The sequence below is a fragment of the Nelusetta ayraudi genome, unplaced genomic scaffold (assembly GCF_046127955.1).
Source record: "Nelusetta ayraudi isolate G7.1 ecotype Tasmania unplaced genomic scaffold, CSIRO-AGI_Nayr_v1 ptg000048l, whole genome shotgun sequence".
Lineage (NCBI taxonomy): Eukaryota > Metazoa > Chordata > Actinopteri > Tetraodontiformes > Monacanthidae > Nelusetta > Nelusetta ayraudi.
Genome location: NW_027466098.1, coordinates 16341102 through 16358017, shown reverse-complemented (window position 1 = coordinate 16358017; position 16916 = coordinate 16341102). Strand labels below are relative to the sequence as shown.

Genomic DNA, 16916 nt, shown 5'->3' with positions numbered 1-16916 from the left:
TGAGCATGCATTCATATTTATTCACTCAAGTCACATAGGAGGAGGTGGTGGCATCGTAAATAAATACGCAAAATGTGCTGCGAAGAAGTTGATTGCAGATATGGAGCGTGGCATTTTTCTGGTTAACTTCTCAATTAATAATTGGCAGATTGCAGATTAAAAAAAAAAAAAATCACTAATAGTATCTTTTGTATACAAATCATGAAAGGGCTTCACATTGTGCACTCATCATCATCAGCAGCAGCCCAAATTGACAATGTTATCTCTATTTGGGCCTGTTTGCAGTGTTTGGTGCAGAAGATCAATGAAAGGACACAAACCCAGTTTCTTTCTTCTTGGCAGAACAGAAATAAAATAAAAATCTGCATGCAACCGCCCCTCTATATCTACACCCTAAGTCAAATACAACCAAACAAGATAAAGTTCCACCCAAAAACAGGATCCTTAATCTTAAAATGAGTTTGGGCCCCTTCCACCTCCACCTGGAGCAAGTCCCGACAGGCCGAGCGAAGGGCAAACCCAGACACGTATATCCGAGGGAGGAGCGAGCGAACTCACAGCAGTAATCCCTGCAGCATGGCTCTCCTCATGCACTCATTCTTTGGAGAGACGTTTGATTAATTGCCCCTGATTTATGGCTTAGGTGACTACAATTAATAGAGGCTTTGTTTCACTGATTGGACTCGGATTGAGGGACACAATAGAAGGAAATGGGCCCAAAGCGCCAATAAAAACAGGCGGTGTTACAGCACAAGGCCGCTGGCTGCACAGCTGAGGTCGGCCCTGTTTGGCCAGTACGTCGAGCTCACGCAGGGGACAGAAATCATCCTTTCTGCAGCCTTTACAACAAGACACACGCCTTCAGCTTTGCGACATTTCTCTTTGTGAGCCACAAGCAGTGTATTCACCGTGACACAATGAGCTGAGAAAGACTTACTGGTGCTTTAATAACAGGCTTTACAGTCCACTTGACAAGGCTTCCAACTAGTGCTGTCAATTAAATAAATAGTGAAGGCATTTAAAAATGTATAAATATATATGTATATTTTCTAAATACAGTGCATTGATTACTGTATATGCCTTTGTTCTATTGAGAAGCAATAATTAGAAACTAACAATCAGAGGCACTTAAAATATCAATAATAATGCAAATTTGCTCAACATGAGCAGAAAGGTTTTCCCCTCTGATCACATGGGGAAAATTAAAATTAAAAACTTCCCACCTTGAACAACGTCTTTGGTCTGAACCATGCCGAGAGTATTCAAGCGTAACCCGACTAACTACGGTGAGCGACTTCAGCAGCAATTACTGGTGTTGAAACAAAAGCAAAGGCGATTTACACAACGCTGAAGGTTTGATTTCCTGCATTGTTTTCCACTGCCGCTGCCTGGACTTTTTTATTTACCCATAGATGTGTTTTGATAGTGTTGCTTGTCTCTGTTTGTTAATCAGATAAACTCCAGGCTTGTTCCTCACGCGGTTACACAATCCCAGGTGGGTTTGTGCGGCTCCAGGCGGAGTATGGCGGAGGAGTGGGATCAGAAAGCGGGCGGTTGGGTAAATTGCTTTGATCGATGCTTTGGGATCCAGGATGTGATGACGCCTCACGTTGACGCAATGCGCTTCTTGCCCTTTCACTTCCATTTTGACTAAAAACAAAAAAACGAAAAAATGAAAAAAAAAAAACAGTTATTACTAAAGAACGGCCAACAGTGGGACTCGGTGAATCCTTCTGCGCTGTGCACTACTTACTGAGCGCCTGTCTGCGAATGACGGGCCGCGCGTGCCGCCGTCTCTTCCCAAATGTACACCTGCAAAAACAGCAACAACACACACAGGTGAGGGTGAACGCCACGGAAGCACTACAATCTCGTCCATCAGGTCCCGACGCAATCATCCGGATTAGTGTGCTTACATAACAAGCGCTGGTTGAGTCGGTCGAGAGAGAGGAGGATTTTCTGCTCCTCCTGGGAGACGCCGCTCGGCCGCTGTTGCTGCTGCTGCTGCTGCTGCTGCTGCTGCTGCCGCTGCTGCTGCCGCTGCTCCTGGGCGACTCTCTGTCTGAGCGCAGAGCCGTTTCCGTTGCCAGCCGTGGTGTCCGTCTCCGGCAGGGGGTCTTCAGTATGGGTTTGAGCCAGGAGGCAGCGCGTCACACTCGGTCCTGAAAGGGCAGCGAAAAGCACAAAAACAACATTTTCTGATTTATTTTTGGGAAATAAAAAAAAAGAATGTTGTGTGAATGATGCGACACTGAAAGGTTTTTGCGTTTCGCTTCCGTTTTCATCAGTTTTCAGTTGAGAAACCCATCCATCCATCTATCTTGTACACTCGGGGATGTGTTGGAGCCAATCCCAACTGTCGCAGAGCGAAGGCAAGGCGACACCCTGGTCAAGTCACCGGTTCATCACGGGGCCACATCCAGAGAAACCACCGTTCACTCTCACACAAAGGCCCGGAATCAAACACACAACTTTCTTGCTGTGAGGCGGCACCGCTAACCACTGAGACCATGCGCAGTTAATTATAAAAACAAAAAACAAAGTTAAACATAAAAGAAAACAGCCCTCTGAACACATTGGAGAGGAATCTGTGCAGCAACTTTGTGACATCACCAAGGGCTGGTTTCCAGAACTGTCCATTTGAGCACACACTTGATGAAAAGTTGATGCTAAAAAAAAAAAAAAAAAAAAGCAAATTAAGGAGTTTTTCCATTTTTGGGACAAAACTTATTGCTAAAAAGCTTGAACAAACCAAACTTTTGCATAATATGGGACCTTGAACCTTGATTTATCTCCAAGCAAGAGTGGACGTTAGTCTGCTAGAACAGAAAAAAGAAAAATACACACGCACACATACACACACTTGTGTGAGAACACAGTACCTTCGGCTGAATAGACTGCGGTGTAGGTGCTGGGTGGTCGCCTGCATGGCTCTGTGGTCTACACACGGCACAAAGAAAACACGAAGGCATCTGAGTAAAAGATCAACCTGAGGTGGCGTCCATTCAGCCGACGTGACAAAGACTTTAGGAAACAGGCATGAATCACAATAACAGGTAGAACAAGTTACAAACAAAACAGAGAAAAACAAGAAAACTTGTTAGAGCACTGAGAGCTAATCTGACTTGAAAGTCTCATCCGGAGAGGCATAATTACTGGCACTCTGCCGGTTTAGCCAGCCAGCAGAGGACAGCGGGAAACAAAAAGAAAAGAAAATTGAGGACAGAACTGATTGGACAAGTTCAAACACACGTCCTGATCTTCCGTAATGACTCTCCTCTCTCTTCCTCCCCACGGGGCAACTGCGTGCACGTACCTGAGAGGGCTGCGGGAACCTGGAGCCGCCCGAGTCGGGAGGAGGCCGCCTGCTCGGCTCCACGCCGGCTTTCCTCGAAACCGGCCCGTTCTCTAGCGACTGTCTCCTGGGCTTGCTCTTCTCTGAAAGGAGAGGAGACGGAATGGAAAAAAAAAGGTGGATTTTGTTGCTAATTTGTTGCCATTTAGTGCCGCGATGGGGCTTGGCTAGCCTTCTTTGAGAAACGTGAGAAGAAGCTCCTCAGTTCCTCAACAGACTGTCAGTTTTTTGGGACGGTGGCGGCGGCGAACCTAAACAGACAAAAGGCCTTTGTGCTGCGCGGAGCTTTGTGGTTTTTAATTTCAAGATGAGTTCACAATACTTCAGTGACTGCCGGCTGAACAAAGGGAAGAAGTCAGTCATCATTTAGATCAATTTCAGCAAACGCTCTCTGCCACTGAGAGCAAACTAGACACTATAATAAACCATGGAAATGACTCCTTAAGACGATACAGGAGATTTGTTTTGTGGGGGAGTTGGCATAATTTATTACAACGCACAGATGTTGCTGGGCGTGTTATTGCGCAACATCAACGCACAGATCTGAAACTATGAAAGGCAGAGGGGTTAAGTTAGGGCAACAGGACATGTTCTTGCGATCTTGAAGACGTTTCGCCTCTCATCCGAAAGGCTTCTTCAGTCTGAAGAAGCCTTTCGGATGAGAGGCGAAACGTCTTCTGTGAGTGTGTTTGTTTTGATCAATTTTGAGGACCTTGCAAAAACATTGATTTTACAGGGACCAGTGGACCTCAAGCCTCTTTACTTGGATTCATATTGATGGTTGGAAGTGTGTGTGTGTGTGTGTGTGTGCGTGCGTGCGTGCGTGTGTGTGTACATTACCATCGGTGCTGCTGAGGGCGCTGCGGACGCCGTGCCAGAGCTGCGAGATCTCCTCGTCGGTGGGCGTGGTGTTCAAGCAGGGCCCGGCCTCAGCCTGGGCCACTCCTCTGGGGTTGGCCCCGCCCTCCACCGCTGGGTGGGGGCGGACCGAGAAGGGGGCGTCGGCCACCTCTTCCGCCTGTTTACCGTTGACGCCCGAGTGGTCGGCACCATATGGCGTCCTGCCGACGTACGGCCGGGGAGGCGGGCGTGGCGCCACGAACCTCCCCTGGGACTTCAGGGCGATCTGACTGAGCTCGGCGGTGGACTGGGGTCGGATGACGGTACCCTTCCTTGCCAGCAGGGACACGTGCTCCCGCCGGGGGGGCCGCGGCGCCCTGACCTCGTCGGGCCGCTGCTGCTGCTGCTGCTCCTGCTGCAGGCTGACCTGAACCCCGACATCTGCCCACGCCAGCTTGGTAAAGTGATAACCGGTCGAGGCCTTCTGAGCGGGCCTGGAGCCCCCCGGGACCGGAGCCCGGCTGGGCTGGTGGTCCCCGGCAGACATGAAGTCCCCCATCTGCCTCCGCAGCTCCTGGTTGTCTCTCTCCGTCTGCACCTCGTCCAGCCAGCGCAGCTTCTTCTTCACGCCGCCACCGCCGCCCTCGCTCATCTTCAACCGCGTCAGCTCCACGCTGTCCTTGATCGCCGAGGCCACTTCTTTGGCGAAGAGCGAGCGGCCCGACCGGCAAGCACAGGCCACGTCCTCCGACATGAACTTGGAGGGCTTCTTCAGGATCCCCTTCAGGAATTTGACTTTACGCGACGAGTGAGGAGCTGCGACTGCAGCGGGTGCTTTTTGCGCCTTCTCCTCCTGCGCTTCTTCGTCGTCCTCCTCAGGAGGCTTCAGGCCAGACGCACCCGTTTGTTGCAGAGAAGGCGTACCGACGGGCCTCCTGGCGGCCTCTGAGTTTAAAACCTTGTTGAGGTTGTTCATGGGAACGCCGGAATCTTCCTGAACCGCTTTCAAAGCGTGATGCGGCGGCCCGTGATTTCCTTCAAGCTCCTGGAGCTTTTGCTGCTCCAGCAGTCGCGACTGGGGCAAGTAGTTGAGGATCATCTTGGCGTAGAAGGACGTCGGGTCCACGTGATTGTGCTTGTTTGGAATGAAATGGGACTTCTCCAGGTCGATTGGGAAACATGAGTCGGAGCCAGGGTTTTTAACGCCGGAGGTCGAGTTCTTGCACTCCAGGCTGTCTTTGCTGGAAAGGCTTTCAGAGTCGCACACGTTTGACAGGCGGATGGCCTGACAACAGAGGAATAATGTTAGGAGAGAGTGAGAGCATTTGCACTATCTGCTCTATTTTCTTTCTAATGCGCAAGCTGCGAGGACAATGAACAGTTTTCATGAAAAATTTTCTTCCTCCAAGGTGGGGCGTGACACAGAAAGTTTGAGAACCACTGCCCTAATGCCATGCAAGTCTATGGGGTGAAAAGTCAACTTTGTCCTAGAGACATGGGGCCACTTGCTGGTTCATCGGGATCCCTCAAGACACAGCCACGTCAAATTTGGGGTTGGGGAGAGGGGCATGAAAAAGTTTCTTCCTCCAAGGTGGGGCGTGACACAGAAAGTTTGAGAACCACTGAGTTAGACACACTTTGCAGCACTGGTTTCAAAAGGTTTGAGGGAAACCACTCAAGAGTCTGTGGCAGTGGAGCGAAAATGCCAGATTGCTGCCACCTTGTGGTAACAAAGCAAAGCATGAGAAACAATACAATGTAAAATGGCCCAATATCTTTATTGTTGCGTCTACATTTGCGATATCAGAATGTCGTGTTGATTGCTCTATCCCTGGCAGGGATGGTTTTCCCTTACATCTACACACGCCGGCAGAATTTTAAGCTAAGGATATTTCATGGGAGCAGATGGTGTGAGATGAAGCATATTGTATAAATGTATCAGTGTGGAAAATTTGGCTTTTGAACTAGGATATGAAAATATGTGACAACGTATAACACCCCTCCACACAGCGAGCAGGTAATCTGATGTCACTTTGACAGCAACCCCTTCAGAATAAGGACTTCAGGCGAAACTACCCACGCACCTGTGGGCCATGATGGTCCTGAGCCCTCTCAGTTTGCTGGCTGCTCTTGACACTGGCGGCGCTTTGCTCCTGAAGCAGTTTTGAATGGGCCTCCACAACGCAGAGCGCTTGGTGAGGAAGTTTCAGAGAAGACGTGCCAATTCTTTCAAAAGGATAAGTGAATAAAATACGTAATTTGTAAAGAGAAAAGATTGAGCAAAGCTTCACCATGAAAATACTGTCAACAAAAAAGAAATGTAGCAAAGTAGTAAAGAGACCAAAAATAATAATAATAATTCAAAAATAAAAAATACTATGAGTGTTTTTCAGGGACTTTCACCTGCTGTTGTTGGAGAAACATCTGGCTTGGATTTGACTGAGTGCCTCCTCCATGGTGGGGACATTATTTCTAAAAGCTGCAGCACAAAGAAAAAGAGCCCATTAGAAAGGATGAGAAGCTGACAGGTGTTGAGACTGCTGTGCAAGCGCGAGGCACGAGATGCATCACTGACATTGTCGCTGTCTCTGGGAGGAAGGCAGGTGGCCCCTCTGGAAGCGCTCGGTGGCATCTTGCACTCGATGTCTGCGCTGCTGCAGAATGTTCTGCCGCTGCAGCTGCTCCTGCTCCTCCCACTGCTTCTGCTTTTCCTCCAGAGCCCTGACAGCAGCAGAGCATTTTACACTGATTAAAAGTAGGCGGGCCTTGTTTTTTTGTTTTTTGAGTGTTTTTCTTAGATAGAGAAACCCGAGTCTGTTACTCAAGATATGCGGTCAACATAGCCATAAATAAATTAAAACTACCACTGCCTGCTGGGTTCACAGAGGGTAATCAGCCATCACAGCAGCAGGGTCAGTCAGGTTCAGACTGCTGTTTAGAATGGGAGGCGTAAAGATATCCAAAAGGTGTTCTTTTAAAATACATATTATATGAACATATCATTGTAAATGTGCCCTTTACCAGATGCATGCAACATTTTACAAGGAGATTCTAAAATGCACACACATTGTATACAACCAACTAAATATAGACCATTCTGTCAGTAACGGGACCGTTGGGGATCCCGTGCGTCCGGGTAAAGTGAAAATAACATTAGGACTAACTTCCTGCGTCGATTGGTTTCCAGGGAAAACTTGCGAGCTCGAGCTCTGCCGAGCTTCTGACTGTCCTCCAGAAGGTTCCTTTCATTTTCAAGTCCCAGTTTAGCTCCCAGCCTCCAATTTCTGTCAGCCAGCAATTGAGGAGAAAAAGAAAAAGAAAAAGAAAACGAACCAAAAACGAAGTATAGATTCTGCCGCTGTGCAAGTTAGCTCATTGGAAAAAGCTTAGTCATACCAATTGGAACTTAACATTTTGAAGCATTTTATTGTTTTGATCCGAAGGCCCGGGATAACAGCATCACCCTTTTAATTATCCAATTCAATTCAATTAGTATTTAGCCCTCTGTTTACCACCTCCTCCAACTTTGCGTGTGTTTGAGGAGGGAACAAAAACACCAGCAGTCAAAGAGTAGAACACACAGTGTGGCCAGGGCTGTGAAGCAGGAGTCTGACAGGTGATGTCAAAAAGGGATAATTCAGCTGAATCGCACTCTCTCTCTCTTACTCTCTCTCTCTCTCGAAGGTGGAACAAGCAAAAATAAGTACATGGTGGACTTTTCACAACATGAGGCCTTTAACCCCGATACACTTTTCTCATCATAGCTATTCCATTTAACATGGCACAAGCAGCTAAATTGGCGATTAAATAGCTCTACGTCGACACCCTTAACGTCAGAAGCTCGGAGGATACAAGTTGTAGAAGTTTTCCTGAAGAACCAGCATCCTCCGAGGCGGCTTTCCCTCGGTGACACGGCGGAGACATGCAGGTTCTTCCGTGGCTCGTCCGCACCCCAGCTAACGTCAGACGCCAAGTCATCCAAAAAAAAGCTTCCCGAGGCGAGCACGAACCTGGACGGGACAACCAGCGGATGGACGTCAGGCTGGAGGTTCAAAGGCGGCCGGCACGCTGTTTATTCATCTAAAAAAAAAACATACATACGAACCCAGCAGGTTGTCACTGCTCCAACGGTTTCACCTGAGGCTGTGCGGTGACAGGTGCTATGAGAACTTCTGCATACCCGCAGGCAGAGGCGCGCGCACCTCGCACGACCGCGCAAAAGCGGAAACTGCAGTGGCGAGCATCTCGTCTAAAAAACTGTGCGACGGGATAAATGAGTCGAGAATTTTTGTGTTCTGTTTTGTGGTCCCGGTTAACGAGACAGTCTACTTGTTCCTTTCCGCTTCGCAACGGTTTGTAAATATGACCCTCAACGTTGCCATGGGGAACCCGGAAGTGTCTTCGTAGCAAAGGCAAACGATCCGTGGTTAAACATTGATAGTATCCTCCACCTTTTACGTTAATATTATGGCAAATGCGTCTTCGAGGATTCGCCAAGAAAACACAAAGCAACACAAAGTCGCTTGAAAATTCCAAATTCCGATGTAAAAGAACACGCACACAAACACTGCTCAGTGTTTGCAGTGCACTGTCTCGCTGAAAACGGCTCGAGGTTCCGAGGATAATTACTTTAATCTCAGAATTATGAGGCGATAGACTTTAATCATTAGCCTGTATCAGTTACCACATATCTTTAGTTGCAATTTGTTGTTTTTGAAGCTATTTTTCGATTTAACGTTTTTTTTTTTTTTTTTTTAATATATATATTTTACTCCCCCACCCCCAATCCAATCATTCATTTTGTGGTGTCTCGGGGAAAACGATAAAGATCTACAGTTATGAAACAAAACGAGACAGAACAAAGAGAGATACAAACGCCACTAGTTTGGTATTTTCCACCTCGGCAGCGCGCGCTTTCACGACATTTGAGCATCACAACAGCAGGCACACAACTCAGCATAACATCAGTTCGTATCGCACAGCAACCGAGGACGCAGTTCCATGACAACTGAAACCGTGGTAGTACCTGCTCTGACAATTAGGGGGCCTGGGGTTCAACAAGCGAGTGCAGCCTTTTGGGACAGCGAGAGCAACTACGAGCAATGAACAAGCAAACAAACAAATAATATGAGTAGATAAAGTATAATGTAGAAAAACCAGACCAACACATTTAGAGGGACAACAATAAAATGTGATGGCTAAAGCTTTTCTGCACAGGGTTTGGTTATCGCTTTGACGGACAGATTAATCACGCATGACAGCACATCAATTATGTACAGATGAGAGCCAGGAGTGCTATAAAAACATGTCTTCTGAGCCAGAACACCATCAGTCACCATGGAGTCAACTAAACAATGTACACAGAGACATACAATAGTTTTTTTTTAGGTGAAAGTAAAGGAAACTGTATAAAATTGTTTTAAATCTTAATAAACTCTGATGGTATGGCCAGCCATGCACGTTATTATAAGCAATAATACATGTTTAAATATTGCAACAATATTGAATATTGCAACCATGTATTGTTGCTTCACATAACATTTGTCTCTATTTTAAGCACTCGCTTGATCTAGCACTGCTTTTATTATGTCTCTCATTTGATGGCCCTGTTAAGAGGATTTTGGTAAAGCTGCTTTTTACAAATTGTTTAGGGTTTCATCTGATCTCTGGACAGTGCATCACATCTATTTTTAGATACATATAGCAATGTGGCCTCTTGTGGGCACAATTTATGATTGCTCACCGTTTTATGGAAAATAGGTCCAGCTTAATGCCCTACGTCACTTAGGCCCAGGATGACAGTGTTTCCTCATAAAACCTAAACATTTAGTTTTGGTGAGAAATCAGATCAGCTGACCTATAGGCCTAGAATTAAATGCTTCATGGCACCCAAAAACAGGAAAGAAGCTTAAAAAAAAAAGAAAAAAAGCTGCTTCATCTGTGACCACACCTTTAAAGCAGCAGAGCACCACCCAGGAGGCGTGGTCAGACACTGTGTTATCGTCCTGGTGGGGGAGTCATCCAGATCCAGGCAGGTGCTCGGCAAGGACGGCGCACTTCTGCGATAAAGTGAATGGTATGTAACGTCTTCATTTAATCTTAAAGTTAGGCCAGAGAAAGGCTGAACATTTGCAACTGAGGTTTTCATGTGCAGACAAGGACAGACATCCACCACTGAGTGACATCACAGTGGAAGAATAGTAATGTCATTGTGTGAGAGAGTGCCATGGCCATACCAGTTCTTCTTCTGCCACTTAAGTATATAAATAAATCAATAAATAATAGATACCATAATCCTATTTAAATGAAGCATATACAAAAACATGAACTTTGCTTGCAGTGACTATTGCTTTAATGTTGCGTTCATTTTTGTCTTAGCATGACAGTCTGACTGTGTTTCTTTGATTTTGAGCAAATGAGCAGTTTGAAGAGATTTTTGGAGAGTTAGGCTAGTGTCAGAACAAACTGTGTGTGTGTTCATCTGGTTGTTCACTTATGTAACCCTCATTAACCCTAATTATGATCGAATGCCTTCGCCTTGTCATCCATCATCATCTGTGCCAGAGCAATTAGTTCCTGAGTTAACCACATCACTCTAATGTAATTACTGCACAGGATGTAGAGTTGTTCATCTAGCAAGTGCACTTAAGGTGATTTGTGTTAAAAAAAAAAAAAAAAAAAAAAAGGTTAAACGGGCATATGACGGCTGTGTGGAGCTAACATAGATGACATTAAATATAGGTTAACCAGCGGACAGACTGATATTCTTCCTACTGTGCGGAAGAAGTTGAGCGTGGTGCCAGATCCTTGAGATGAAGGAGAGCAGGTGACGAGTCTGAGGGTGGTGTCGCTGGCAGGCAGAGTGATTGTTCAGCTGAGACCAGCTGTCCACCGGTCCCTGTTGCCACCAAACATTTCAGGTCGGAGATTCACTCCCTGACTTGTACAGGGTGTAACCTCGCCTTATATAATAGCCTTTATTTTACCTGAATAAAAAAACAACAACAACTGAGATCTCTTAACATGGATGATGTGGCCAAGATAGGCAACAGCATACAACATTTCAGCTCACACTAGTGTGTTCCAAGCATGTGGGGCAGAGAAACTGATGGCTTTTTTTTTTTTTTTTTCCCTCATTTTGGTCCAAACATGGGGGGCCTACAGGCACAAAATGTCATGCAAAATGGCTTTCAGTTCTCTGAAGAAGAGTGCATAAATAGAAACAAGCTAAGCAGTGATGGAAAATGGATGAAAGACAGCGTTAAAGTTGTTTGTTAATGGGAAATATTGTCCAAAAAAATACATGACTACTTTCTGACATGACATGATCATCCATAATGTTATTTTTTTGGGGTGTACTTAATTTTCTGATGTCATTGGTGCACCTTTGGTCTGTTAAAGTGATAGTATCTGCTCATATATCTTTTCCATTTTACCTGTCACTTACTGTTGACTATTCATCTATTGTGTCATGATTGTAATCCTGTCTGTTTGTTTAGGTTAAGCAGTGAACAGCAGCGGCAACAGCAACAGCAGGTGATGGCCAAGTCCCGCACGCCACCGCCTCTGCGTGGGGCTGGCTACCTGTCCCAGTCCACCTGCTGCCTCTCCATCACAGAGGAGCTTTTCTTGGACGCGGCGGAGTACGGCAACCTGTCCGCCGTGAGACGCATGCTGGAGGAGGCGACCGACCTTGACGTCAACTGCGTGAACTACACGGGCCAGAACGCTTTGCAGCTGGCGGTGGCCAACGAGCACTTGGACGTGACCTGGCTCCTGCTCGGGCAGAAGGACCTGGCGAGGGTCGGGGACGCCTTGCTCTTGGCGATCAGCAAAGGTTACATCCGCATCGTGGAGGCCATCCTCGCCCACCAGGGCTTCGCGGACGGCCAGAGGCTGACCTACAGCCCCAGCCAGGCGGACATCCACGACGACTTCTTCGCCTTCGACGAGGACGGCACGCGCTTCTCTCACGACATCACGCCCATCATCCTCGCGTCCCAGTGCCTCGAGTACGAAATCGTGCACGTCCTGCTCGCCAAGGGGGCCCGCATAGAGCGGCCCCACGACTACTTCTGCCAGTGCGCGTTCTGCGGCGAGGAGCAGCGCCACGACTCATTCAGTCACTCGCAGTCCCGTATTAACGCCTACAAGGGTCTGGCCAGCCCGGTGTATCTGTCCCTGTCCACCGAAGACCCCGTCATGGCAGCTCTGGAGCTGGGCAATGAGCTTGCAGTGCTGGCCAACATCGAGAAGGAGTTTAAGGTACAATTTCACTGCCAGTCAGACCACGCTGACGATGGAGTGATAATCGTCACAGGATTTTGTCTGTTCACAGAATGATTACAAGAGGCTGTCCATGCAGTGCAAAGATTTCGTGGTGGGACTCCTGGACCTGTGTCGAAACACTGAGGAAGTGAGGGCCATTCTGAACGGGGACGCTGAGTCCCGTCCCGGCAGACAGAACCTCATCAGGTTAAAACTCGCCATAAAATATGAAGTTAAGAAGGTGAGCATGAGACAAAAGACTTCTTACGGACCTAAATACCTTTTTTTAATTAACTTTGTTCAGTTCTCAGCTGTTTGTTTACACTGGGTTCTCTCTCTCTCCCTATCTCTCACACATGGCAAACACTCTCACCCCCCCGCAACGGAGCAGTTTGTGGCACATCCAAACTGTCAGCAGCAGCTCCTCTCCATCTGGTACGAGAACCTGTCTGAGGTTCGCCAGCAGACGACTGCTGTTAAAATCCTCCTGGTTCTTGGTGTCGCTGCTGGGCTTCCCGTCCTCGCCCTCATTTCCTGGATAGCGCCGTCAAGTAAAGTTAGTTCAAAACACACAGGCATTTTTTTTTTAAAGACACGTAAAATAAGATTTTTATGAGTTGCAATTTTTTTTTTAATTATTATTGTTTTTTAGACAAAATCAAATGCTTTAAATGTAAATGGAATGAATACTGTGCATGACTTCTTATGTATTCTGATTTGCAAAACAGCTCATGGTGCATTTCATTGGTCACAAATTTATAATTACAATTATGAGTATCCTCATAAAGGTTTAAATTGCAGATGATAAAAGATGTTTGTAAATCTGGTCACAGGAGGGTTAATGGAGGTCTTCCGCCCTCCAGTGACCAAATCAGGTTACTGCAGCCTCACGTTTCAGTGTAAAAAAGGTAGAAAACTGACATTTTTAAAAGCGCAAAGTCAATCCACTTTCGCCCCCCCCTGTGTTGCCAGCTCGGGAAACTGATGTGTGGGCCTTTCCTGAAGTTCGTGGCCCACGCAGCCTCCTTTGTCATGTTTCTCTGCCTGCTGGTCCTCAATGCCGTCGACCGCTTCGGGGGAACATCACTGCTGCCAAACATGACCATTCACGATCACCCGTCACAGCTCTTCCGTATGAAGACCACCCCATTCACCTGGATGGAGATTCTCATCATATCCTGGGTCATAGGTCACGCATAAAAAGAGCTGAAAAAGAACAAATACTGTCTTACTTTGCCCACATTTTAGAGGTGTTGTCCATTTCTGGAGTCATTGAATAAACGTGTGGTGTCTTCCCGCAGGTAAAATCTGGGAGGGGTGTAAAGACATTTGGTCGCAGGACATCCGGGAGTACATCTCAGAACCCTGGAACCTTCTGGATTTCAGCATTTTGACCATTTTCATGACCTCGTTCATTGCAAGGCTCATGGCTTTCTGGCATGCATACTCTGCCCAGTGTTATGTTGACCAGCACTATTCTGACTGGTCCAACAGGACCTTGCCCTTTGAAATACAGTACTTCCAACTAGGTAAGTGTGAAATAGAACCACAGTACATACAAATATGGCAATTATATTGCATACAAAAAGCTGTGTGAGAATTTGTGGCTCACATTTTGGGGTTTTTGTACTCAACATTGTAGTCATTTAAAGGCTAAGGAGAGAAAAGGCACCCACAACATTGATCTGATCAAGGTTTTGTGATTTGACTCTGACGTTATAGTTGGGATATATGGGAGGATATGAAAACATTGAAAACAAAGATTGTTTGCAATTTGACTTCTTACCATTAGATGGCACTAAACCGGACACACTGGACCTTTAAAGATGTTCCTTTTTACAAACAGGTTTTTAAAAACCAAGATGTATAAACAGAAAATTGTCATGCTAAAATACTGAAATTCAAATCATGATATTAAATCAATCTAACTGTTAAGTGTTCCTGTCTGTCCGTCCTCAGCAAGAATCCACTGGCTGCCGTCAGACCCGCAGCTCATCTCTGAAGGCCTCTACGCCATTGCGGTGGTGCTGAGCTTTTCTCGCATTGCGTACATTCTTCCTGCCAACGAGAGCTTCGGACCCCTGCAGATCTCTCTGGGAAGAACTGTGAAGGACATCTTTAAATTCATGGTGATTTTCATGACAGTGTTTGTGGCTTTCATGGTGGGAATGTTCAACCTGTACTCCTATTACCTGGGAGCAAAGCACAACGACGCCTTCACAACGTGAGCATCGACTACAGAATTTTAAAAAAGGAATGAAATATTTCCCAGCTTTTCCTTCGGACTGCATTGATGATTTTTGACTTTGATATTCTCCTCTCATCTCCGCAGGGTGGAGGAGAGTTTTAAGACATTATTTTGGGCCATCTTTGGCTTGTCAGAGGTAAAGTCAGTGGTCATTAACATCGACCACAAGTTCATTGAGAATATCGGCTATGTTCTGTATGGCGTGTACAACATCATCATGGTGATCGTGTTGCTGAACATGCTCATTGCAATGTTCAACAGCTCCTTCCAGGAAATCGAGGTACATTTTTTGTTACACTCACTTTTCTTTTTTTTTTTAACAACACTTTTTAAGATACTCATGTTTGCTTGAAAGGCCATCAATTAAACTTTGTATATATGTGGCGCAAATGTTGCTCCATTTCCTCTGTTGGTGAAGGGCGACGCAGACGTAGAGTGGAAGTTTGCTCGTGCCAAGCTGTGGTTTTCCTACTTTGAGCAAGGCGGCGCGCTGCCCGTGCCCTTCAACCTCATTCCCAGGCCCACGTCCGTCTATTCCCTTCTGCTCGGGATGAAGACATTCCTTTGCAACAGGCCACAAGAGAGAAGACCGGACCACGCAAAGGACGAGGTGGAGCTTAGCAAGGTGAGGAGTCTGCCGAGTGGACAAGTTGATTCATTCCCTAGATTAAGTTTTGCCCGTGTCTGCGTGGGATCTCTCTGTGGGTACTCTGACTTCCTCCCGTAGTACCAAAAAACATGCATATGAAGCAAATTGGGAAATCTGAATAGACTGTAGGTGTGTGTGAGTGTGAATGGTTGTTTGGCTTTCAACGTGGTGACTAATTGCCGACTTGTACAGGCTGTCTTTGTCCTATTACAGCTGTGATAGGCTGCAGCAGCAAACCCTTGTGACCCTGAGTGCAGGAGAAAGTGGGTATAGAAGATAAATGAATGAATGTATGAATGAAGGAAGGAAGGAATGTTTGAAAATGAACTGCCGGAGATTTTTAAAGTCCATCTTTGGACTTATACCCCTTTGTAAGCATCTTTTTACTTGCCGCCTCTTTCTCTGTGTATTTCTGCATCCTAGTTAAGGCGACAGCGGGAACGGAGGGCGGAAACGCTGATTTATCCCACCCGACACCAAGTAAAGCAGCTCTGTATATTTCAGTAGTTTGGTATTGTTGAGACCAAAACATAAATGCGAAAGAAAAAAAAAAAAAATGCAATCTTGACAAACACTTGTGCTAATTAAGACAAACTAAAGCCTGAAAGGCAGCCAGCGCGGCACGCCTAAGTGCACCATTTAAAGGCTCAAATTCTTCGCCCTATATCACAGAAGACAATGAACCGCCTGGTCAAAAGATACATCTTAAAAGCGCAGCGGGATAAAGAAAATGATCAAGTGAACGAAGGTGAGTGCAGCGAGGGGGACCCGGTGTCTTACAAGTCGGGATCACTGAATTATTCAAATGCTCCCTTTACTTACCGTCCCCCAGGTGAGCTGAAGGAGATCAAACAGGACCTCGCCAGCCTCCGCTGCGAGCTGCTGGCGAGAGGGAAGCATGACAAGGAGGCGCTGGCCAAACTCATCGGGCAGCTGGGGAAAGTGGCGCACAACATGCAGAAAAAGGAGCAGAAGAGCCAGCAGATGAATCAGAGCAACGTGGAGCTCTTCGATGGGCTGAGTTAGACGAAGCAGCCTGCTCGTTACGCAAGGGGAATGATTGATATACTACGTGTGCAAAAGGTCCTTTATCACGCCCATTTTGTCAGTGGGATCGATTGTATTAAACGCCGCAGCTCTCCAGGAAACATCGCGTGTCATATTAGCCCTCTGTTCAGACCCTCCAGCAAAAGAAATTGCTGTCTTCTGGGGACACATCTCATCAAAATCAAGCTAACTGGTACTTCTATGCACAACAATGGGGCCTTGAGATCTTTGGGTATGAGCCCATCCATGACGTTCCAGTCCCACCTGGCCATGACAGTCAAGCCTTCACCCCCCACCCCCATTTGAAGTGAATAGTGAATTTAGGAGGTGAGAAGTTGGCTCTGCCACTTCCCAGGCTACAAAATGTGTTGCATCTTGTTCTCATCCTTCCGGGAAACTGACAGGGAGAGAGATAGTCCTGAATTGCTGTTTCTTCTTTTTCTCTAAATATGTGTGTGTGTGTGTGTGTGTGTGTGTGTGTGGGTGGTACATATTCATATGTGTGTTTG

The 16916-nt window shown here is 46.6% G+C and overlaps 2 protein-coding genes across 9 annotated transcripts; one reads left to right on the top strand and one right to left on the bottom strand.

Annotated features, from left to right (window-relative positions):
- cep126 (centrosomal protein 126) lies at positions 1 to 8599 on the bottom strand. Of its 4 annotated transcripts, XM_076036718.1 has the most exons (13): positions 8297 to 8599; positions 8048 to 8205; positions 7360 to 7479; positions 6771 to 6916; positions 6599 to 6674; positions 6280 to 6421; positions 4196 to 5480; positions 3317 to 3438; positions 2883 to 2940; positions 2056 to 2162; positions 1917 to 2019; positions 1754 to 1812; positions 1 to 1650 (listed from the first exon to the last, which is right to left on the bottom strand). In XM_076036718.1, exons 2-13 carry the CDS (start codon positions 8077 to 8079, stop codon positions 1636 to 1638), a joined length of 2265 nt encoding a protein of 754 aa, XP_075892833.1. In that variant the 5' UTR covers positions 8080 to 8205; positions 8297 to 8599; the 3' UTR covers positions 1 to 1635. The 4 variants fall into 4 exon arrangements, with proteins under 4 accessions (XP_075892833.1, XP_075892830.1, XP_075892831.1 ...); XM_076036715.1 differs by having other exon boundaries at positions 1917 to 2162; XM_076036716.1 differs by having other exon boundaries at positions 1917 to 2162; positions 8301 to 8599.
- On the top strand, positions 8418 to 16879 carry trpc6b (transient receptor potential cation channel, subfamily C, member 6b). 5 transcript variants are annotated; one of them, XM_076036712.1, is made up of 13 exons: positions 8418 to 8551; positions 10154 to 10271; positions 11701 to 12460; positions 12534 to 12704; positions 12855 to 13019; positions 13436 to 13652; positions 13765 to 13992; positions 14423 to 14687; positions 14796 to 14991; positions 15130 to 15336; positions 15784 to 15840; positions 16033 to 16108; positions 16193 to 16879. In XM_076036712.1, the coding sequence occupies exons 3-13, from the start codon at positions 11735 to 11737 to the stop codon at positions 16384 to 16386; spliced, it is 2502 nt and encodes an 833-aa protein (XP_075892827.1). In that variant the 5' UTR covers positions 8418 to 8551; positions 10154 to 10271; positions 11701 to 11734; the 3' UTR covers positions 16387 to 16879. The 5 variants fall into 5 exon arrangements, with proteins under 5 accessions (XP_075892827.1, XP_075892828.1, XP_075892825.1 ...); XM_076036713.1 differs by lacking the exon at positions 15784 to 15840; XM_076036710.1 differs by having other exon boundaries at positions 16033 to 16879.
- The last annotated feature ends 37 nt before the right edge of the window (positions 16880 to 16916 follow it).

Excerpts from the sequence above, each read along its gene's own strand:
- cep126 (XM_076036715.1), bottom strand. The coding sequence starts at position 8,079 with ATGCTGGTTCTTCAGGAAAACTTCTACAACTT. Across the intron at positions 6,675-6,770 it reads CTCCCAGAGACAGCGACAAT|CTTTTAGAAATAATGTCCCC; the intron begins GTCAGTGATGCA and ends TTTGTGCTGCAG. Across the intron at positions 2,163-2,882 it reads CGCAGTCTATTCAGCCGAAG|GACCGAGTGTGACGCGCTGC; the intron begins GTACTGTGTTCT and ends CTGCCCTTTCAG.
- trpc6b (XM_076036710.1), top strand. The coding sequence starts at position 11,735 with ATGGCCAAGTCCCGCACGCCACCGCCTCTGCGTGGGGCTGGCTACCTG. Across the intron at positions 12,461-12,533 it reads ACATCGAGAAGGAGTTTAAG|AATGATTACAAGAGGCTGTC; the intron begins GTACAATTTCAC and ends GTCTGTTCACAG. Across the intron at positions 14,992-15,129 it reads GCTCCTTCCAGGAAATCGAG|GGCGACGCAGACGTAGAGTG; the intron begins GTACATTTTTTG and ends CTGTTGGTGAAG.